Source organism: Manis javanica, chromosome 1 (genome assembly GCF_040802235.1).
Source record: "Manis javanica isolate MJ-LG chromosome 1, MJ_LKY, whole genome shotgun sequence".
NCBI classification, from domain to species: domain Eukaryota; kingdom Metazoa; phylum Chordata; class Mammalia; order Pholidota; family Manidae; genus Manis; species Manis javanica.
In genome coordinates, this window is record NC_133156.1 from 22,573,620 (window position 1) to 22,597,818 (window position 24,199).

Here is a 24,199-nt window from a genome sequence, read left to right on the forward strand (position 1 = left end):
GGCCCTGCACTGGCCATTCCCTCCTCCAAGAACACCCGTGCCCAGAGTCCCATGGACAGTCGCTTCCGTCCAATCTTGATCTGTGTATTGCCTTCTCAGTGATGACTACCCTGGCCATTCTTTTTAAAAAGTGGAAACCTCCCACCACTACCACCGCTGCCCCCTGCTCGCCATACCTATATTCCCGGTCCTTTTACCCTGTTCTGTGTGTTTTGTGCTGTGCCTATTACCTTCTGTGTAAGAGTGTATTCTCTAGTGGCAGGACCTTTGCTTTGTGTAAGAGCATCACCTGCCCACAAAGTCAGGAACGCAGCTGGTATTCACTGCGCATGTGCTGAATCGAAGTAAAAGCAGCAGAGTGAAAGCGGCCCAGTGTGGTTACTTTAAGATCCCAACACACAAGATTCTTGCCCCTCCCAGTGATGAATGGATCAGGAAAAGCGAATCAGGAGTCTCAAAAATGCAAGAGCCGTGGCTGACTCCAGTTCTGGGAACAGAACTACAAAATGTCCAGGCAAGGCCTGCGACCTGGGGTGAGAGTCTTGGCCGAAACTGACTCTCGCTTAGCCGGGTCGCGCTGTCAGAACCCCGCAGTGGCCTGTCCACAGCTAGGAGAGGAGCGTGTGCCGGGGTAGCTTCTGGTGGAATGAGTCGATTTCACTGGGTGTCAGCTTCTCCCAACCTGATCCTGTTTCTGACCCTTCATCCGTTGTCACATTATTGCAAAACAGGGTTCAATCACTTCAAAGCCAGCTGTTAGAGTAGTATTAGGGGACAGTAGGAATGCTTTAGAGTAGTATTAGGGGACAGTAGGAATGCAATCATCTAATTACATCTGTTTATTCTGTGCCTTTATTTTAAAAGCTTGGGGGAGTGGGGAGTCAGTGAAGAAATTACTTCTAAGACCCATGTCTTAAAAAAGAGCTCCCTATCCGGACGATGCTGCGGTTGTGGCTGCATCCAGCCCACCGTCTCCTGGACTTGCCATAAGAAGGAGGAGGGAGATGTCTAGGCTGGCATGTGCATACAGTGAGACAACGAATTTGACTGGATCTGTACTGTTGGAACTCAACCAGGAGTTGGGAGGGGTGCAAGTTGTAGCACCCCAAAATCTCATGACTATAGACTATCTATGGTTAAAAGAACATATGGGATATGAACAGATCCCAGAAATGGGCTGCTTTAATTTGTCTGATGGTTCAAGTACAGTTGGACAATATCCATCATATCATAGATAAATTTTCACAAATCCCTAGGGTGCCTAAATGGTTTTCTTGGCTTCACTGGAGATGGCTGGTAATTATAGATTTGCTTTGTTTATGTCACCGTATTCCTATTATGTTAATATGTGTGTGCAAATTAGTTAGTAGTTTAAAACCTATACATACTTAAGGTACTATACAAGAAGATATGTCAAAGAAATAATCAGTCCTCCCAAGTTTCCTTCATATGCTCATATGCTACATCTATAGCTTTTCTTCTTCCTTCCTAATTACAAACCTTAAATAGAATTCGTGCCTCATATAGAATTTACCGAGTATCATAATTCCTCCAGGTGGTAAAGATACCTCGAGACAAGTGCTGGGCATAGAAGCCACAGGGCATAAATCTGCAAAGAAGTAAAAAGCTAACCTTTGCAAACAATATGGCTTCTCTCTCACTTACCAACTTTACATTTCCCTGTATGGCCCCGGAAGATGACTGGTTAGCCAGAGACGGGTAAGATTCCTCAAGGGAGGAACAACCTAAGACAGGCACAGTCGCAGGGGGGCCATCAGGTGAGAATTTGGGGATCAACAGAGGTGAGGCTCAGAACCTCACCCCCCCTGCTTTGAGAGAAATCTTCTGCATCCGTGGATGTCTTGCTGCCCTTGTCTAGCCTGGATTAATACTTAGTCCATAGGCACACACCTGATCATCTGATCATCTACATTTGCCTTCTTACAGCACTAAACTATGTTTTCTACCTCTATCTTGCATCTACCTACCACTTCAGCATTTTATTAAAAATAAAAATAATAATAATAATAGGAGAAATGTGGGATCAACATATAAATCAAGTACAAAAATCAAATGAATATTCATATTTGACCTGATGGTTTATAGGTCATATTGCATGATCAAAACCGAAAGTTTCTGTGATGAATGCCCTTGTACTGTTCACCATGTAAGAATTTATTCACTCTGTAAGAATTTGTTCACCATGTAAGAACTTGTTCGTTATGCTTCAGAAGATTGGAGACTGATGAGAATTAGGCTTGAGATGGATTAATGATTGTACATTGAGCATTGACCCCCCTATACTGAATTTTATTGTTGTTAACAACCATTTGATCAATAAATATGAGAGATGCCCTCTCAAAAAAAAAAAAAAAAAAGAGCTCCCTCTCTGCCTGTTGTGGACAGACAGACAACCACAAGGTCAGAGGAGAGAACCGCAGGACACCCAGAATGTCTAGAAGGAATAGGAAAAGGCTAGAAATAAGGTAGCTCCCAAACGTTCACGGGACAACGGGGTGCGGGCGGTGACCCCGGCTGAGGCCTGCAGACTGAAGCACAGACGTCTGCTGAGAGGCCACCGCGTGACGCGCACACACACACAGCATCCACAACCGAGGGAGATCACAGGGGAATACTGAAATGGGTGGAGAGATTGAACGTACATGGACCTCTTGGGCAGAACTCCAGGGACTTGAATTAACTCACTCACTGAATCCTCGTAACAAGCCCATGAAGCAGGTGCCGTGTTCATGCGGGCTTCAGGCGTGAGAAGAGGAAGCAGGTGTTCTTTCCCCTTCCGGCCACCCACCCCGCTCCTCCTGCAGGCACCCTCTCACCTTCCCAGGACAGCTGGCTCCTACGCTGTCCATTATCTGGCTTGCCCAGGACGCCCTGGTTTATGCCCATTGTCCTGACCTAAGTGTTGACTGCACCTACTTTCACCTTTTTTCTTAATTGTAGGAAACAACACATCCCATCAAGTTTACCATCTTAACAATTTTTGAGTATAACTTTACTCATTAAAGTGTCCCAGTTTGAACTAGAAATGATCTGATCACCCTTATATACTTTAACTCCTCTAGTGTGACTTTACTAACCTGCCTCCCTGACCGAACTGTGAGCTTTTGGAGAACAAACTGCATGTTCTGTTTAAGCTCACAACCCAGTAGAGTGCCCGGCATATTGGAGTGAATGTTTAATCAGTGAAAAAAAGTGAATGAAAACCCCTACCGGTTAATTTTCATTTCACAGAGGGAGGTCTGCCTGCCACCAGGCTCAGCATTTGAAACCTGCGGACTGCTGCAGACGTAGGTGAGATGGCTGATGCAACTGGAGAAAGGGCCTGTGGCCCGCAGAATGCTGGAAATGTGTGCTGCTGCCCAAGCAAAGGGCAGTCATTCACCCACCAGTGGGCTGCCCCAGGAGAGAGCAGCTGTAAGAAAATGTGCATGGGCTTATAACTATTTGGGCAGATTCACCAGACTGAAATTAAAAAAAAACAATAATAAAAACTAACTGAAGAAGGGTCTCAGACACACAGGGAAGTCAAATGTTCCACTGACACATTCTTTTAAAATTCAAGTACTAGTCATAAAGGTCTCCAGACTTGGAGCCCGGCGGCACAGACTGAGTCCACCCACCCACCCACACAGGTGCCCACTCACCGACCTCACTGCACACGCCATGGGGCAGCACCGGGACACACAGCAGAGCTGGACGTAGTTCCTGCCCTGAAGAAGCCAGAAGCTAGTGCCGAGAACAGTGAGGCCCCATACAGTCAATTCTTAGTTTCAAATCGGTGTCACTGATACTGGTGTCAGAGACAGGCCATCTGTTAATCAAGGGCAAACTTCTGATGAGGTAATGTGTGCACAGCGCAGTGCCAGCAGGGTCAGCGCTCAACACAGGTCAGCTATCCTTCACACCCTCCCCGCTGGTACTCTAAAGGGAGTGCTGCCAGAATGTGGCACTAAACCCTGGCAGCCTGGGGATGACGAGACAAATGCTTCTGAATCCACAGAGTGCTTACTTCAGAGGTGTCCCAAGCTTTGGCACTGAAGTGTTTCTACTCGGCTGAGATGGGACTGTCATCTCAAAGGACAGTGGTTTTTACAGTTAGTCCCCGGCTGCTGCCAAGGTGAAATTAATAGTAAACAGAACACACGGGCTGCTTCATCTTTTATCATCAAGTTTCTTTAACTATTACAAAGACTTAAGAGCTTTTTCTATTTGACAGCCAGAGAAGAAAAATAAAACCAATAAATCAAACAAGTTAGCATGGGAAATTCAGGGCCTTCTCAAATAAATCAGGCTGTGGACACATCTCTTGAAATTTCTTGAGATTCAGCACCCCCACCCCCAGCCCCGCCACTGTATTAAAGTGGCTGAAGAGATTTTCTACCTCCTCCCAGATGCTAGAAGAAACGTTTGTCTGTCTTGTTCCATCCCGAGGAATCCAAGGATCTCAAACATTTGCTCATTTATGAGAAAACATGATGGTTAAGAGCTGAGTTCTTCGGGGAAGTAAGGATGAAACAGAGACGGCTACAGGGTAATGAAGGGACGCTGACTAGAGAGCAGAAATCCACGACGCCCGGAAGAGGACAACGTCACACCGAATGATGGACAGCGCAGAACGGAAAGCACCCTGCACGTGGACGTCATGTGTGTAAAGGATCGTCTAAAAATATTTCCTTTCTGTTAATGGAATGTACCTTCCCTCTCAGCCAAACGCAACAGGACAGCTGAAGAGTTACTGTGGTAATATACACCTCGATAGCTACCATAAATAGGAATTTTTTAAGTAGGTTAAAACCACTACGTTAGCATTTTGTAAAATTACTCCAAAAGCCCCACATAAATTTCCTTTATGATAAACACTTTCTTCACAGAATCAGAATAAACAATTTTGCAAGGGGGAGAGAATTTTCAAAATATTTAAGATAATTTTTCATAAAATCTTATTTTAAAAGTACTTACATACAAGCAGGTCTTTTTATCTTTCACAGGTTTAGTTCAAATGACAGGAACTCAACAGATGAGTGCTGATTCAATAAATACGCAAACCGTTTCTTGCATCTTTCTTAAGAAATTCATCTAGCTCAGTGTGAATTACTGTGTCTATGAAAATGGAAGCGCTGTAACACTGTAACTACGTGCCAGGCACTGTTCTGGAAACTCATCTGAGCGCCTGCAGTGCTGGGATAGCCCAGGGTCTCCACCAATACTCTGGTCATTCTCTTCCGAGTACACGGTAGGTGGCACGTCCCCGCCAACCTGAATCACAGGACGTGGTACTTGCTTTGGCTAATGAGTGTAAGTGTGAGTGACGTGTGTCGCTCCCGGGAAGAGGTCTTTAAAAGCCAGAGCTTGGTCCCCCGAGCGCCTTCCTGCGCACGCTGGGCGATGCTCGAGGGCGGAGCCCAGAGACGCTCTCCAGAGTCCTGAACCCGGAGTGAGGGGTACATGTCGGTGACGCCTGTTACTGCGACAATATAATCCAGGCAATACCGGCTCCACCCGGGGGGCCGGAGGGGCAGCTCCCTCCAGCACTCCGCCAGTCAGGCTGGCCATCCGCACGGGCTGGTTTCTCCCTGCCGCGGCACTCGCTCCTCCAGCCCCTCCCAGAGAACAGGGCATAAAAATCAGTATCAGCATTTTAACAGTTTTGTAGAATCAAATTAGTATATTATTCCTTTTTAAAAATTCTGCCCTTAGAAGAGTGATTTAATGGCTTTTTTAAAAAAGGTAATTCATCCTTGCAAAACACACACACACACACACACACACACACACACACACACACACAAACAGGTAATTGGCCCTTGCAAAAAATTCACATACCTATGTATAAAAAGTGAAAAGACCAGACCTCTTATCCCAGTTCTTTTATATGCATAGAGGGAGATGTGTCACAAATACAGTATACATATCCTTGGCAACTGGCCGACTGGCCTACTTAATAGTCCATAGTCAGCTTTCCAGTTAATAATTGTATGACTGTAACATAATTTATATAACCATGTCCCTACTGATGGATACTCTGGCTTTTACATTTTTACATAATTGAAATGCTACAATGAACATCCTTGTAAAATCATGCTAATATTTCTGTGAACTTTATACCCAAAAGTGAGTGGGCCTGCTGAGTCAAAGGGTATATACATTTCTTATTTTGACAGGTACTGACCCCCTGCTCCCCAAAATGACGGTATCAATCTAACAGGACTCCTAATAGTGTATTAAAGTGTCTTTTCTCCTTAGATACTCACAAAACTGGACATAATCAATTTTAAAAACAGTATGTCAAGCTGAGAATTAAAAAAATGGTTTCAATGTTTCTTTTAATTTACATTGTTTTTATTTTTCCAGCTTTTCTTTTGACTATCTGCATACTTTTTCAGAGAAATGTCTGCCTGCCAATATTTTTTGCTTTTTAATAGGGTTAGGTTTTTCTTATTTATTTGTAGAAGCTTTTTCTCTATTATGAATATTAAGACTTTCAAGTCTATGTTGCAAGTATTTTCTCCAAGCTTTAATTTATAGATTTTTAAAAATTAATCTTGTTAAATCTATCGAAATTTCCCATTATGATATATGGGTATCAAGATATAGTCCTTTAAATTAATTCCAAGCTTAATAGGACAACTGTGAGAACATTTCCCCAAAAGCCCAATTAATCCTTCTTCTCTTTAAGCTTTGAGTCCACCCTGAACTTACTCTTTCATACAACGTGCAGGACCCGCCTTTCTGGGTGTTAAGTAAGATAATGCCCCAAAGCAACCGGCGTGGCACCCAGTGTGCAGATTTCCCATAAATGTGCATTTATTCTATTCCTCCTGGGTCCGATTTGTTTAGAAAGAACAGACACATAATTCTTTACAAAATATTTTCCATCAGACTCCCACTGTGCTCAGGATGACAACATGCCCCAAAATAGTAGGCTTCCCGGCCGGTGGCTGCTGGGGCGGCAGCCGACAATTCTGCTGGGTCAGGTGTAAGCAGAAGTCACTGAGCTGAGCTTCCAGGAAGCTCCCGGGCAGAGAACAGGCGCAGCAGGTATCTGCCCTGTGCCATGAGCCTTCCGGCTTCCTCCTGCTGTAAGGCAGATGCAGTGCTGGTTGAATGAAACAGCAGAAGCGGTCTGGGTCTTTGATGGTTCCGGCCAGCCCTAGAATGTCCCCTCTGGACTTCTCACTGCACAGGGAAATACCCACTCTACCCGCCTGAGACATTATTAATGAGCCTGGCTTTCTGTTAATTGCAGCAGAATGTAGTATCTAAGTTACAGGTCACGGTTCAAACATCTTCATGTAAGTTTTAAAACACTCTTCCCATTTTCATGGCTTGTGATATCCTCTTGAAGAAAAATTATGCTGGTCTCTTGAAGAAAACAAAAAGAAGGGCAAGTTCTTCATTCACAGCTACATTTAATTTGAAAAAGAGGAATCAAATCATTACACACTTCAAACAGAAGTCACAGAGGACCCTAAGGAGAAGTCAGTGATCAGCAACATATGGTGTCACCTGTGCTAATCCTGGTGCTAAATGACCCTTATCAGGACACCATACAACTCATTTTAGTTTCAATTTAACGGAAATAAAATTTTAAGGACCAGATTTTTCAATAAAAAAAACATCTCACACATTGAAAGGATTCTTCGTAATTACACAAGACTGAAATTTTATTGTCCCCATTAATCAATTCCCAAGAATTCAGGCTCACTTACACTTTTAAATAAAATTAAGAAGTAAGAAAATATTCCAGAAGGTACCCAAAGAAAAGCCCCACCACTGCCCAAGACCATATTCTTCAAAATACTTCACTGGATTACAGAAGAATGAGATGAGAGGACTATTAACTGCTCCTCTACCAAGAAGGACCCTCAAAATGTGGGTCCCATCTAGGGGCTCTCGCCGCAGGGGGCCGGCCCTCCAGCGCTGAAGGAGCGACAGGACGAGCATGCGCAGACGCCCCCGCGGCATCAGGCCGGCTGGGAAGGGTGGGCCGGCGGCCGGCGGCCAGTACCTCCAGCAGGCTGGGCGCAGGTTTACTCATGTGTGCAGCCGCCTCTTATCGGCGACCACGGCTTCCACCAAGAATGGCATCCTTAAAAAAATACCTAACCCTCCCCTATCAAAGTGTCTTTCACGTGGCATTAAGTATTCTTGAGCTGAATTCTTCAACTATGAATGAACCCCTTCATCCAGATTGAGCACCGTCCTGATTTGCCTCTGCAAGGGAAAACACAGCTACAGACCTGGGCCGGGGGCAGGGGTGGGGGGTGGGAGATGAAAGAAGAAAGGGGTGCCATGCGGAGGAAAAAGTCAAGGCAGAACAGCAGTGCAAAGAACATCGTGTCTATGCAGCAGCCATAAACCTTCCGCATTAGCACATGTCAGTCCCGCTCTGCAGTCAGACCTAGAGCCCCCACCCCAATCCAGCCCAACAGGTCAGGTCGGTCAGTTATTATTTTAATTCCTTTATGAACACACCGTATCACTTCTCAGAATTTAACACAAGTTTTGAAATATATACCTGCAAACTTAGGCACTTCAAACTTTGTGAAACGTATATTCACAAAACGGTGTAAGAAACTGCTTTCGTTGTACAAGGACTTCTCTCCAAGTCGCTAATTTGTAGATGAAGGTCTGATTTATGGCAGTCAACTTAAGCAGATGTCAGTAAGGATTTCCAAGCAGTACTTGTCACAGGTGATCAACCACTAAATAATTAGGAATTGTCTGAGATGCATTTCAAGCACAAATATCTGCATTTGACAATCCAGCTCCCCCCGCCCCCAAGCAGGGAACAGGCAGGGCTGTTTACAAAGAAGCTGCTCAGACAACAGGAAGACCACTACACAGGAGTCAATGATTCTCCTGGCTTCAATAGCGACGGTCGTTTCATTTAAAGCTCCGTGAATCTCAGTTTCCTTGCCTGTAAAACGGAAATACTGATGCCAGGATTAGTCAGGATGCTCTCAGTGTGAATAAGGGAACGTATCCTCTGGCAACAAGAAGCCTAGCGCTGGCCACTCCAGAGTCCATTCGTTTGGTGACTGGTCCCCCCCAGCTTTCTCTTCCGCTGTATTCAACATCCCCCTTATTGTGAAGCTCCGGCCCCTTAGGGTCAGGGCCCTGCTCCAGCAGCTCCGGGTCCCACACCCAGTGAGGACAACAGGCAGAGGAACAACAGGGGTTGTGACTTCCTGGTGTGGCCCTTCTGAGCGGGCAGGGGACTTTCCGCAGATGTGCCTCCCTCCCTTACCCCCAGCAGACTGCCCCTCTCCTCTGGCTGCCTGGACCTGGGTCACATGCCCCTAACAAAGGAATCAATTTATGGGAACAGTAATTGATTCAGACTAATCGGTGTAGTCCTGAGCCATGTGAGGTAGGGATGGACACCTGAACAAAACTGGGGTTCAGCCAGCAAGGAGTGAAATAGACAAACGGGCAGGTCGTCAACAGTGTCAGGACCCCCTCATGTCCTGACCTGTGTTAGGATCCAACGATGAGGCATGAAGACACGGGGAGTATAAAATGCTGTACAGATGTAACAGGTCATTATTCATTCAAAGGGAAACACAGTTCCCCAAACTCTCAATGACCAAGTAAAATTCATTGAAAATAAAGATATTCTTTTGTAAAAAATTTGCAAAACAGCAAACTACAATGACCATGACTCAAATTAGAGTAATAAAATGTGAGGTTTTGAACTACTAGGAATATATGCATTTTTAGAATATATGCAGATTGATAATATGAACCACCAGCATTAAGTTTTACAGCCCATACTCATGCCCTTTCTATATTCTACAAATATTTTCTGAGCACCTACTAGGCATTAGGTGCCGTGCAGCACCTGGTCCTTGTTGAGGCCCTGGGAACACCATAGCAGCAAAGCGATGCCCCAGGCGCCTGTGCAGCCACACTGAGCTGCAGAACTCCTTCGGGAGGCATCTGAGAACTCACATGATCTGGACACTTACAATCTTAAATTAATTACAGTAACTTTGGTTTTTGTTTACTTCCACTTTTCCAAACCACCCAACAAGAAATCATGAATCTTGAAAAAAAAAATTTGACCAGTGCTCACCAATAAAACAAAGGATTAACCAGTTTCTTTGTTGCTTTCCCCCCTTCAATTCTGGATGAATGTCAAGAGCAAAGCCGCACTGCAGCCCATCATTTATGAAAATGATACCTGCAAAGGGCAGAGCTAAAACAGCATCAATACCTACAGTTTAAAAACAATCAAATACACAAAAAACTCAACCAGAGAACCGAGAAAACAAACCCAAATAGACATGTTCCATCCCTGTCGCCAATAAAAGTAAATTTGGCATTATACTTTACGCTTTTTGCATTACACATCGTACTTCATGCTTTCCTGACGTTGTATGAGAATCTTAGAGTAAATGTTACATTCATACCAATCCTTGCCAAGCGGGATAAATACCCTACAGCTGCAGAAATTGTCACATGACACCAAGGAGCTACACAAAGTGGGAATGGGAATGACCTTTATGTACTTAAGCAAGTATTCATCACCTGTGTTCCGGTTAAAAGAACTCGCTCTAGCCGGTTCACACAGTGACTACGCAATACTCGTGGCACACTTGAGGGAAAAAACCAAACAACGGTATTTTCCTGAACAAACAAGTGTTCAGCAGAGCTTTTCAGAGATTCACTGGAGTCCTTTAGAGATAATCACTCAAGGCCATACCGTATCTTCTTTTTATTCAGAACGGTACATTACTTCCTGGGCCTGTTTTTAAGCAGAGGACAGTGTGAAAGCTTGCTTCCCATTAGCGTGTGCCACACACAAGGGGGCCACCAACCGACAAACTTTTATTACTCTTCGCTTAAACTATTTTTTAATTTCCCAAATCCCTGAAACTTCAGAGCCATTCAAATTATCAATGGAAAAACACGAGACAGTTGGCTCTTAGGCTGAAGGAAGCCAAGTAAATCTGGGGACAAAACAGCAACGACCCTACAACTCGGAGTCCAACGAGGAGGGCATTCACAGCTGCCGACTGCTTGGCACGAGGGATGCTACCCATCACCTGCGCACATCCAACCCCACGCGCTCCCCTCGCTAACACAGAATCTGGCCAAGCCTTTCTTATGCTGGGGCCTCATATCTACCCTCTGGCACGGGTACACGTCACAGGAGAAGAAGTAATTCGTGTGCCTCGGATTCGGCTCCGTCTTAGGCCACCCAGCACTGAGGAGAAAGAGCGCCTTTGGGAACTCTGCACAACAGAACAGACTGAAAACCAGACTGTCAGGGTTTGTTAAATCGAGTCTCCTCGGAACTCTCCTTAGAATAAATTTAGTCTTAAAAGGTGAAGATCGGGTTGCCTAATGCACCATATGACCATGTATTTGACATCTCAGGCATCCATTGTATGGTGCCAGGGGAGCAAATTTTCAACCACAAGTCAGATGTCTTTCCAAATACTATTTTTTTCTTCTAATCACTTTCATGGTATTCTAAAATACTTTCGTATGTTCTTAAACATAAATTACCATTAACCTTTTTTTTAAATACAAATGCCACTGGAGCGACAAGCTTGCAGAGAGTTGCTTGTTCTGACACTGAATGTCCCAAACTCTCACTGTTGTTAGTTCTTATCCACCTTCTGCAATTTTTCCAAGGTTCAACTCTCAATTCGTGATCATATTATTATGAATACCCTAATCAGCTCTTTCCACAATCCTAATATTTTTCAGGGCCAGATGACCAAGTTTGGTAGAGTTCTACCCAAATCCCCAGGCTTGGCACAGCTACATCTTCCCACTTGTCAAGAGAAGGCAGCAGTCTGAACTTTGCCAGTTACAGTGCCCAGGTTCCCTGTGGAGGGCAGCTGAGTTAGGATTACATCCTTTCCTCCATGGAGTCCCCTGGGAAGGCAGGAGACGGGGCCCTTACCCCAGGGGACCAGTGGGGACAATGCAAACACCACTTAAGGATGAGATGGAAAATGCAAAAGCAAGAAAAGCCTACAAAGGAGAACACAGCACCCAGCAGGCAGCCTCTCCTGGCCACGCTTTCCCAGGGCAAAGCGGGGAGTGGCCGAGTGCCACAGCCTTACACACCCAGGCAAGAGACAGGGGGACTCAGCACTACAAAGGCAAACAAACAGAAATCCAACAGCCCCTCTTTTACGTACCCAAGGTGCCCCCAAATAGTCAAGCCTCAGGGGGACCATGGCGACAGAAGAGCGTCACCTACTAAGAGGCAGGGGGTGGACGCAGCCGTCTCACTGCGCACCACCTATGCTCCACATACGCCAGGTGCTGCGGGGCTGCCGCCGCGTGTCAACCTCCCAACGACTCTAGGAGAGCCATTATTCCCAGTTTACAGATGGGAAACTGAGACCCTAAAACCTAAAGCCCGGGGAAGAGCCAATCATTTGGACCCATTCCCTCGCTGACCTGGGCTGGGACACTCGGGCCGCCGGCCATCAGAACTCATCAGCTGCGCGATCACGCAAGGGCAGAGCCTGGATGAAAAGCGGCAAAGGGGTCCCTCCAACCCCGCAGAGCCCGCGGCGGGCCCTGGCGATTACGAGAACTTTGTGATAAAAGCAGTTACACAAATAAATATAAAGACAGCATAAACCAACACATGGTGTTGAAAGAATCAACAGCAAATTTATGAAAAATCATTTACGTTCTTCGATTCACACCATCCAATGAAATACACTCCAAATAAATCAAGTTTTTTCATCAGATTATGTAACGATAATGAGTGAAAAATGAATACTCAGTGACTCTGGGAAGAGAATTACTTTCAAATTGGGAATCGTGGAAGAAATCTCAAAAAAAAAAGGATACATTAAATTAAGAAATAAATGTTTGCTACTGTTGGGGCCAAGGGCAGGCAGCCCCAAGATGTGCCATGGAGACACGCAGATTACTTTGGAGCTGAAAACAGTCAAGGCCTAAAAGACTCAGAAACAAAGTTTCACCTTCCCTCCCCAACTGCATGAAAAGAATTTAGATGGAGGGCCTGCTCCAGGAAGAGCGCCATCACCACAGATAACCATGTTCCACTGTGAACTAGGAGTGGGGGCTGCGGGGAATGTGGTAGTCTGTTAAAATTCCCGTCTATACCCCATCGTTTCTGTGTGTTCCAGCAAGCATTTGTTTCCCAAACATTTATTCGTTCATATTCTCATGAACTGATTCCCATTTCCTTTGAAGTCCCAGACCCCTACCCGCCTCTCCTTAGTTCAGGATGACACATATTCATCATTTTCCCTGAATATCTTTGGAATCTCATGTCTATGGATTCCCTGTGCATACAGAAAAACTTTGGTTTTTTCCTCCTGTTATCTGTTTCATTCTTAAACCAGCTAGAAGAAGCTACCAGGGTGGGGGTGGGGGTACAGTTTCTTCCTCCCCAACACTGTGCAAAAAATAAAAAGGCTAAGAGACGGGTAAGATTTCTCAAGGGAGGAACAACCTAAGACAGGCACAGTCGCAGGGGGGCCATCAGGTGAGAATTTGGGGATCAACAGAGGTGAGGCTCAGAACCTCACCCCCCCTGCTTTGAGAGAAATCTTCTGCATCCGTGGATGTCTTGCTGCCCTTGTCTAGCCTGGATTAATACTTAGTCCATAGGCACACACCTGATCATCTGATCATCTACATTTGCCCTCTTACAGCACTAAACTATGTTTTCTACCTTTATCTTGCATCTACCTACCACTTCAGCATTTTATTAAAAATAAAAATATAATAATAGGAGAAATGTGGGATCAACATATAAATCAAGTATAAAAATCAAATGAATATTCATATTTGACCTGACTGTTTATAGTTCATAATGAGTGATCAAAACCGAAAGTTTCTGTGATGAATGCCCTTGTACTGTTCACCATGTAAGAGTTTATTCACTATGTAAGAATTCGTTCACCATGTAAGAACTTGTTCGTTATGCTTCAGAAGATTGGAGACTGATGAGAATTAGGCTTGAGATGGATTAATGATTGTACATTGAGCGTTGACCCCCCTATACTGAATTTTATTGTTGTTAACAACCATTTGATCAATAAATATGAGAGAGGCCCTCTCAAAAAAATAAATAAATAAAATAAAAATAAAAAATAAAAAATAAAAGTAATAATAATAATAATAATAATAATAATAATAATAATAATAATGGAGAAATGTGGGATTCACATATAAATCAAGTATAAAAATCAAACGAATATTCATATTTGACCTGATTGTCTATAGTTCATAATGCGTGATCAAAACCGAAAGTTTCTGTGATGACTGCCCTTGTACTGTTCACCATGTAAGAACTTATTCACTATGTAAGAATTTGTTCACCATGTAAGAACTTGTTTGTTATGTTTCAGAAGATTGGAGACTGTTGAGAATTAGGTTTGGAGTGGATTAATGATTGTGCATTGAGTCCCCTATACAGAATTTTATTGTTGTTAACAACCATTTGATCAATAAATATGAGAGAGGCCCTCTCAAAAAAATAAATAAATAAAATAAAAATAAAAAATAAAAAATAAAAGTAATAATAATAATAATAATAATAAGGGAGAAATGTGGGATTCACATATAAATCAAGTATAAAAATCAAACGAATATTCATATTTGACCTGATTGTCTATAGTTCATAATGCGTGATCAAAACCGAAAGTTTCTGTGATGACTGCCCTTGTACTGTTCACCATGTAAGAACTTATTCACTATGTAAGAATTTGTTCACCATGTAAGAACTTGTTTGTTATGTTTCAGAAGATTGGAGACTGTTGAGAATTAGGTTTGGAGTGGATTAATGATTGTGCATTGAGTCCCCTATACAGAATTTTATTGTTGTTAACAACCATTTGATCAATAAATATGAGAGAGGCCCTCTCAAAAAAAAAAATAAATAAATAAATAAATAAGTAACCGAGATGTAATGTATAGCATAAGGAATATAGTCAAAATATTGTAACAACTTGGTATGGTGATAGCTGGTACCTAGAATTATCATGTATATAAATGTTGAATCACTGTGTTGTACACCTGCAGCTAATGTAATACTGTGTGTCAACTACCCTTCAATAAAAAATAATTATCTAAAAAAAAATAAAAATAAAAAATAAAAAGGCTAACAGTGTATAAGACAATCCAGATAGATGAGATACAGGGTTAATATCCTTAGTGTACAGACAGAATATATGTTCAAGAATATTTGAAGTCTAGGAGACTTCAATGGAGAAACAGACAGAAGGACAAGAACAGACAATTCACAAAAGGGAAAATAACAAGTAAATAGACAAATAAAATATATTCACCCATCAGCCAACACATACAATTACCATCAGTGAAGTGCCACTACTTACCAAGTAAATTATGAAGAACTCTAAGAATGGTAATATCCATGACTGGTCAGATGTGGCAAAACAATTATTCTATGTCAGTATAAATATTATAAAGTGGCACAAATGTTTAGGAAAGCTATAGGGCAATCTTAAAATTTTTCCTAAAGAAATAATCCAAAAATCTAGGAGAAAAAAGCAGCTATGTGCACAACAATGTTCATCATACCATTTATATAAAACTGAAAACTGAAAAAAATGCAAACAGACAACAATAGTCGGTGGGTAGATTCTGATGCGCCCACTAGGTCATCAACTTGAGAGCAAGAAGTCTTGTTCATGATGGGAGATCAAGTACTTGTGGTACAAGCACGAAGCAAGGCTGAGTGGATTCTAAGGGAAAGGAAAACTATACAGCCACGTAAAGCGACGGCTACCTCCCAGGTGGCACAATTTTAAGTGGAGGCAGGAATATAACTATATATTCCATATAATATATAAGTATATGACAATCAGATCTTTGAAAATTGCATTAGAAAAACTGCTAGAAGGAAATATACAAACACTAACAGACCCTGTCTATGAGCCACTATTTTTTATTATGGTTGTATTTATTATATTTATTTAAAATATAAACATAGTCCGAAGCGATTATTTTGATTACTTAAAATACAAATTGATTCTTAGAAACTGAGGAAAAAATACAAAATTTAATGACCATTGGAAAAAGTATAACCCTCAAGTAGCTCCATATTTTAGGCAAGTCGGTCCAGCCGAAAAGAACAGCACAGACGTACACAGAGACCAGGGACTGACATTCACCACTGAGATGACACACAGCATTTCTGTTCTAACAGCAATACAGCAATAACCAAGCACATCACAGGAAGCCAAAGGAAGACACTTAAGCAGATGCTTGATTTTCTGCACTCCTGGTTTTTCTCTGAAGTTCCCCTGGCTCTGGGCTGAGAGGGCTTAGAACTGCTAACGCCTGAGCTGGAGGCTTCCGGTGAGACTAGGTCAGTTCTCTATTCCATGGTCATTCAGAAAGGCAGAGAAGGACAGGGGTGGGCACGCTGTGGGGTGAAGGTCCCTGCGCTGAACTGCATTTCCATCTTCTAGGAAACCAAAACAACGTAGGGAAAGAGGGTACAAAACTTAGAAAGTTTCTCTAAGACACTGCATTTCAAATTACTGTTCTCAACCCACTATGGATCATGATATCACTTGAATGAGTCACAAGCAGGATTTTATAAAGCCTAAAAAAGAACAGAAAATATCAGCGTGGATGTCACACTTTAAGGATACCATTTCATAAAACTTTTGTTTCAGTTACACGTGTGTGTGTATGTGTGTGAGGGTATGAGTCTTAGGGCAGCAACGCTAAATGTATTTCTTACTATGATTAGTGGTCAAAAAAGTTTCAAAAGCGTTACTCTAGACAACTGGAGCCCTGACATGGGGGCCAGCAAAGCAGTCAGGGCTAAACTGTTCAATGTTGGAAGCTTAAAGATTCATCTAGAAGTAGGAATGTAGTGAGTCCAGTTCAGCTAGGTATTAGGCACCAATACAAGACAAACACCGCTTCAGTACCTCATCCAGAATACATGACGCTGCCAGTCACAGGCTCAGGACGCGTCGCTTCCCAGCTGCCCGCAAAGGGCCTGCCCTTTCCCCTCTGGGCATTCTCTTCCACCTCAAGGTTTCAGGATGATGTGGTTGCAGACATTACACGTACGATGTGGGCACATCACAGCGCCAGAGTCACGGCCAGGAAATCCTACACCCTCCCACGCCTGATGGAGAAACAGGCTTAGCGTGATGAAATACCGTTGGGAACGCCCACGGGTACAGCTGAGATCAGAGCCCAGTCCCCGTTTTTCCCCATGAATCCTTAATCAGGTGCACACAAGGATTCCAGGAATCACACTGATGGCTTTTTTTCTTTGGTTTCATTAGCTTCTTACACCTCAAAATTAATTTTTACTAATGACTAAATGAAGCATTTGGATAAGGAAGCCCCCTGCCCTTCAAAAGAGGAGACCAAACTGGGCCTGCCTACCTAAGGGGCACCAGGGAAGTCTCTCGGTCTGCATTAGAGGGGTTCTAGGTTAGCTGCAAGACTCTCCTTGGGAGACCTGCTCACTTAAAAATAAATGATGTCACCTCCTTTTCAATTCCTTCTATTCTGATACTGTAATTGAGAAGAAAAATTTGGCTTGATGGCCATTTTTTTTTTAGGTAAGCATATAATGTATATCTCTGTGTGTGTGCATGTGTATATAATGCATATAATTTAGTGCTACAGATATCAACAGATCACTACTTGAAATACTCTTAAATCATAACTTAGTAATTCAGTCCTAAAGGTGACTGTTTTAATTTCCCAAAAATTGTTAGTTTTTAATGACATCAAGATGGTTCTCAACAACAAACAGAAAATGTCCAAACAGCTAAGAAAAGATGCTATGCAATTAAAAATGTATATAGTTGACCCTTGAACAACATGGGTATAAACTGCGTGGGTCCATTTATACGCAGATTTTTTTCAATAAATATATTGGAAAAAATCATAGCAATTTGAAAAACATTTTTTTTTCTCTAGCTTAGTTTCTTCTAAGACTACAATATATAATACATATATCAAAATATGTGGTAGGCTCTTAGTCTTTGGGGACTCAGAAGTTACATGCAGGTTTTCAACTGGGGTTGGGGGTGTCGGCAGGCCTAACTCCCACACTGTTCAAGCGTTGACTATTTCCTTTTTTAAGTTCTGATTTGGTTTGCTTGGAAAATATCAGCTCTCTAAAGACTCTTCCAACTACTAACGTCCCCTGATTTTTACCTATTTTCACTTTTCAAAGAAAAAGCATTAGTAATGCTTGAGGTGTAAGATAGGGGGTCAGGATTTCACCACTTGGAAATCACTCATTTTAAAAGTGTCAAAACTGCCACTGTAACATTTGCCACTGTCCTGAACAATGAATGTACCCTGATTACGATCTATGACATCCTGGACAGAATCTGTATATAGTAGGAAATTAAGAAACATGAGGAGCTTTGGGGTCACTGGAAGCTAAGCTAAGCCCCCTCTAGTGAGCCTCCTTATACAAGCTTTCCCATAACAAGCTTTTCTTAAAAAGTCAATCTGTATTCTGACCTTTAGAGACACAGAGGCAGCCTGTTTCCAGACAGATTTGCTGGCATGAAGACCGCCTCACGTTCTCAATTCACCATGAAGGTCTAATTTCCAACAATCACAGTGGCGAATTCCCATTTTGGGACCTTGAAACCAGTGATTAATACTGCCAAGTGATGCATCTCAAGTGCACAGTTGAAAGCTTATTAATTTTATTCCATTAAATAGAGACTTGACACACTTGAAAATTAGTTTAGATGAGTTCTAAATGTGACGACTTTAAAGACCTCACGCCATCACTCTGAGGCTTCCACTTTTAGAACTGTGCACTGTGGGAAAACTTTAATCTGCATTTTCAAAAAAAAGCTTTTGATGCAATTGTTACACATCTTTCTGATTCAAGTGTTATACATGGCACATAAAACTCTACCAGGAGCTCAATGAACCAAGCCAAGGCCTAAGCATTAGAGAACAAATGGTCTCAGCCAGAGAACTGAACAGTGATAAAAAGATCAATGGTAAAAGAACGAATAGTAGGATGATTTATAAAATGAAATGAAATTTTAACAAATATTCTCAAGAAACAGTCAAGTATATACAACCACTCAGAGTCACAGTTCAGAGGTGAAAAGCTGTAGTTTAGTCTTAGAGAAAAACCCCAGCCCTCTCTTGTCCCAGGCCCTTCCCACCCCATCCCCTGTAGGACTGTGAGGCTGGCCCAAGGCAGGCGGCTAAGCTTCTCAGGCCCCACCTAGACATCTTTCCTCCTGAGGCCCATTCCATTCCAAGCCATGGACTGGTCAGCCATTGCTTAATTCTTACTCAATGAACACATACTGCACATCTCTCCGGTGCTTGGCGCTGGGGACCGATCTCTTTATACTGAGGTGAAAGCCTGCCTCTTACCCTCCGCAGGAGTTCTGTCTGACCTCACGGCTTACAGAGAACACAGCTAATGAGCAGCAGTAAAGCTAGAACAGAAGGTGGCAGCTCCCCATAGCCCCCTCCCCATTAACGCCATCCCACTGGGTCCCCCACCTTCTCCCCAGCACCCCACCAGCATACCCTCAGGGCTCACCCAGAAAGGAACGCCAAATTCGTATACCCAGAGGTCCTGGGAAGTTTCACTATCACCGTTACTGCTCCAGGGACATTCATTTTCCGGCATCTATCCTCTTACCTGCCTCATTGCAGTGGTTCTCAATGAATGGAGTTTTCTCTTCTCCCTTGACCTACAACACTCTTTCCTCGGCCTGAGCTCCTACTCACCCTGCAAGACCCATCTGGAGGAGCGCTCCTTTTCTCTAACCACTACAAGCAGGGGAGTTTTCAGCAGGCCCAGAGGATGCTGTCTGTACCTGTCTTCAGCACACCGCCTTCTACTTGGATGAAAATCTGACCCCTTTTTACTCACTGTATGGATACAGACTCCACAGGAAGGGCCAGTCTCCTCTACCTAATAGTAGCTACAATGAATGTGAGAACTGGGAACTTGTGTTAGGATAAAGCACATGAAGAACTTGCAATGACCAAGGTTTGGCTAGAATGGATCCCACCTGGAGAGAGGGCTCTCCTGGCCTTCGTCATTGGAGAGGAGGCTGCCACCAGAAAAGGGGGCCCCTGGTAAGCGGCAGACGAGGTACCAGTCTTAGCTAAAACAGAGACGAGCTGTCCGGAAGGAAGCTCCTAAGCCAGGAATGTAAAATGGCATTCACTCGGACAAGAAGGTGGGAAACAAGCGGGGAAGTGAGGACCGCAGGGTACCAAGGCTGGGCAGGCCCTCTGCAGACAGGGCCCAGCTCAAGCAAAGCATGGACAGACCCAAAGGAGGCAGCGAGTTCCGGGAGCGAGCTCTGTGTCACCTCAGCTCCAGGAATAGACATTTGTAACAAATGAGCCTGTTTGGTATGCCTTATGATCGCTTCCGTTTCCTCCGCTGGTATCCAATAAAGTCCCAGCTCCTAACTGTGTGAGGATGAACCACGAGTGAGGGCTTTCATCTACTTTTTCGTGAAGATTGGAACTTTATCAGCCCACTACTGACAGCAGTGGTGGGGTGAAAACGGTAATCCATGTGGAAGACTCATCGTCCAAAGGAAGCTGAGACTTGGGGACCACAGGGTTGTGGAATCAAGTTGAAAATTCTCCATTCAATACTAAATCTTAGAGGTTGTAGTTGTTGTGTTATCTCCCAAAATTTTCCCCACTAAATGGTGAACATCTTGAAAGCACCTTGCCATCTTTACTGACCAATGTAGTGTACACACGAGCTTGGAACCGAGGAGGAACTCAGACGTTTGTTGATGAAAGCAATACATGGGCTTTGAAAGTTTTAAGGCACCTTTATTACAGACCACCCAGTTCAATCCTTTTCCCACAAGTATACGTTTGTCCACACACAGCTTTCATGGGTTGTTATAAAATTCATTCAACAAACATCAATTAAATGTCTACGATAGCTTAACATGCTGTGCTTTCAGACACAGAAACAAAAATGCACGTCACTAACACAACAAATGTTTGGGGCCTACCGAGGGTCAGGCACTGCGCTAAGAGCCTAAAGATGCTACGATGAAAAAGACACTCATAGCACCTCAGGGAACTCGTGGAGAAGGAAATAATGGACAAGTACCTCTAATACTACTTACAACAGAAAATGTTCAGGGATTTCAAAGGTATAGATAAAGGCTATCAGCAGTTAGATGTCAAAAGAGAGACCAGGGTTTGAAAAGAATTTATGGGACACAGTCATTCAGGAAGGGAACCTCACTGTGGTTTAACCTTACAGTTAGAAATGAAGACTACTAGTTTCTGGCTGAAACAGTTAATGGAAATGGCTTTTTAGTTTTTGATAAAAATCAATCTTCTATCTTCATACCTTTAACATTATGTCAAGAGACACAGACATGGATTTTGAAGAGCAAAAACACAGATCAATCCTCTTTTAATAGAAACCATAACCAAAACTGAGTTATTTTCATTTGTGAGTAGAGAAAATCAGACTTCTTGACTTGAGTATTAACAAAACATATATAAAGAATAATCCTGGACTTATGATTGGGTCTTATTTAACAGTAATTCTATAGTAAAACAATTTCTATTATTTACATTAACTAGGAAAGTGAAAAGGAAGCAAATACATAAACCACATTTATTTTATCCTACCATCAAATGAAATTCACCTTTGTTTCTTTCATATGTGCCCCTCTGCCTCTCTAAACACTTTGAAATGCATCCTGCCAAAGCTATTTCCTTCAAGATAACACACTGAAACGGGACTCAGAAGATGGGAACGAGGTCTGCTCCACCACCAGCTCCGTGAATTTGGGCAGGCGAATTTCCTGGCCTAGATTTTCTCATCCGTAAAATGAAGCTGTTAGAGCAAATAACCTCTAAGATCTTTTTGAACTCTTTTCAAAAAAGAATTTTTTAAGAGAAACCATGAAACCTTACCTCTACTCCCAAACCGTCAACCAAAGACAAAAATTTGAAAACTGATATTAAAGGAGCTTAGGTTTACCTACCTTCCTCCTTTCACGTGATTCAACAAATTACTTCTTAATTTCCTACAGCAGTTATGTTAGGCTGAGCAGCTTCATCTCTAACAGATACCGACTGGGAAAGCATTGCCTATCCATATATTCCTCTAAATATAATTCTATGACAAAGAATTTCTAAGTCCAAAAGTAATCTCTTTCACAGAATGTTGTCTCTATCGAAAATTAAACTCAAACTTCTTTGTGAGTTTCAAAAGGGGGTCTACACCCGTGCATTCCACTTCAGCCACTTTCAATCCTGTTCACTGCAGACTGCCTGCCGCTGGTGTTTGTCCACAGTGTTTTCCAATGGCTCTGCACAGAAAACGAATCAAGCACGGTTTGGCCATTTGCAGGGCGTGCGATGTAGACACGCACATGGCACTAATGTACTCACCCTACTCATACTGAAAAAGCTATGACATGAGAAGACCTATCTGGCAAATTTTTGGAGGCCACTCTGTGGGCAAACTGCTGAAATAACCATAAACACACTAACGAACACTTGGTTGCTTAATCTCTGACTGCAATTTTACAAATCACCCAGAAAAAATACTCTCTACCGCAGCACAATTTGAATTTACACTAAGAAAAACAAAAACCAAAATAAAAAAACCTAACCACTACTTTAAGGTTAAAGCCCCTCATTATACTGCCAGTGTCACATTTTTTTAGGATGCTAGCTGGTGTTATTAAAGCAACAATTACAGATAAATACCAAAAGTACCACCAAGCTAAAGCAGCATTCCTATGGAAATGAGCTTCGTCAGCCTAATTTTTGCATACTAAAGGACATTAAGCTAAAGCGAAAACGCTACGGTCTGAAAAACATGGGAGGAATATTAAAGGCAGAACAAACTGGCGCCACTTCTGCAAATTAAGCGAAATTAAGTCTAAGGAAAGGAAGCAAGGGAAGGGAAGGAACTCCAGAACTATTTGCAGTAGCAAATGGGTCCCTCCAAGTTCTAGGCGCTTCCCCTTGAGCTCGAAGAGGTAACTAGAGGGCGAAGGAGAGAAACCTTTAGGCAGAAACCCTACTTTTCACAACTTGGAATATTCGTTGAATTCGGTGTCAGATGCCCGGGAACACTGGACTCGGTGTGTCTGGGAGAAGGGAGTGGCGTCTTTCTTAGTTGGGAGCCCTAAGAACAGCGCCAGGGCGCTCAACCCCTCCGTTCTGGCGCAGGGCGCCCGGAGCATCCTCCCCACGCTCCCACCTGCAGGGCCGGGCGGTTCTTCCCTCCGCCTCCCGGCCTCAGGGCTGGACCACGTCCGCCGGCCGGGACACCGTTAGTCCGAGGGCCGGCCCAGCCCGCGCCAGGCCAGAGCGCACGCCGGGGCCCAGGCTCCGCTCCCCGAGAGCGCGGCCGGACACCAGTCCCACAGGGTGCGCAGGACGCGAGTGCGTAGGCCTGGGGCGCGCAGGCTTGGGGAGCGCAGGCTGGGAGATCTCAGGCTTCGGGGCGTGCAGGCTTGGGGCGCGTGCAGACTTAGGGCGCGTAGGCCTGGGACGCGCAGGCTTGAGGCGCACAGGCTTGGGGAGCGCAGACTAGGGGCGCGCAGACTGGGGGAGCGCAGACTTGGGGGCGCGCAGGCTTGGGGTGCGTGCAGACTTAGGGCGCGTAGGCCTGGGGCGCGCAGGCTTGGGGCGCGCGTCCACACGCACCACTGCGGGTCCGGGACGCCGCCCGCCCCACCTCTCCTCGCGGCCGCGGCGCGCCGGTCCCTACCTGTCCTCCGAGACGCTGATGACGCCCTCCTCCTTGGGCACGATCACGGCCATATTCACCACCTCCTGGGACCCCTCGACCCGCTGCAGCAGGACCGGTTTGCGGGTCAGAGGTTTGGGCTGGATCTCCGCCGCCATCGGAGGGGGCGCGCCGCGGGGCTGGGCTGAGGACACCGCTCGGGCTCGGGCTGACACAGGGACTGGGGATGGCCGGAGCGAGGCGCCGGGGACCCACGATCATAGCCTGGCCGCAGCGCTGGGAAAGACTCCGCGCTCCCGGCTTCGGGCACCGCCACCGCTAGGACCCGAACTGCGTCCCGGGCCACACCAGAGAGGGGCGGGGCCGGCAGGGGGCGGGGCCCTACTGGGGGCGGGGCTACAGATGGGCGCAAGGGCGGGGGCACTTCCGGAAGGAGGGTGGAGGAGGAAAGCCGGGGAAGGGGCGGGGCAC

At 44.3% G+C, this 24,199-nt stretch overlaps 1 protein-coding gene across 11 annotated transcripts in view; it reads right to left on the reverse strand.

The window, feature by feature from the left end:
- WDFY2 (WD repeat and FYVE domain containing 2) overlaps positions 1 to 24,118 on the reverse strand; it is a 103,262-nt gene extending 79,144 nt beyond the window's left edge. For 4 of the 11 annotated variants that reach the window (XR_012128477.1, XM_037011687.2, XM_037011684.2 and 1 more), the window contains exon 1: positions 23,750 to 24,077. Coding sequence is in view for 5 of the 11 variants with exons in the window: in XM_037011687.2 (XP_036867582.1) it covers positions 23,750 to 23,886 (137 nt within the window). In the remaining 6 variants the exon portion in view is untranslated. Of the gene's footprint in view, positions 1 to 23,749 lie in introns of all 11 variants that reach the window. The other 7 variants (XR_012128442.1, XR_012128440.1, XM_073230061.1 and 4 more) reach the window with 5 other exon arrangements.
- Positions 24,119 to 24,199: the final 81 nt, after the last annotated feature.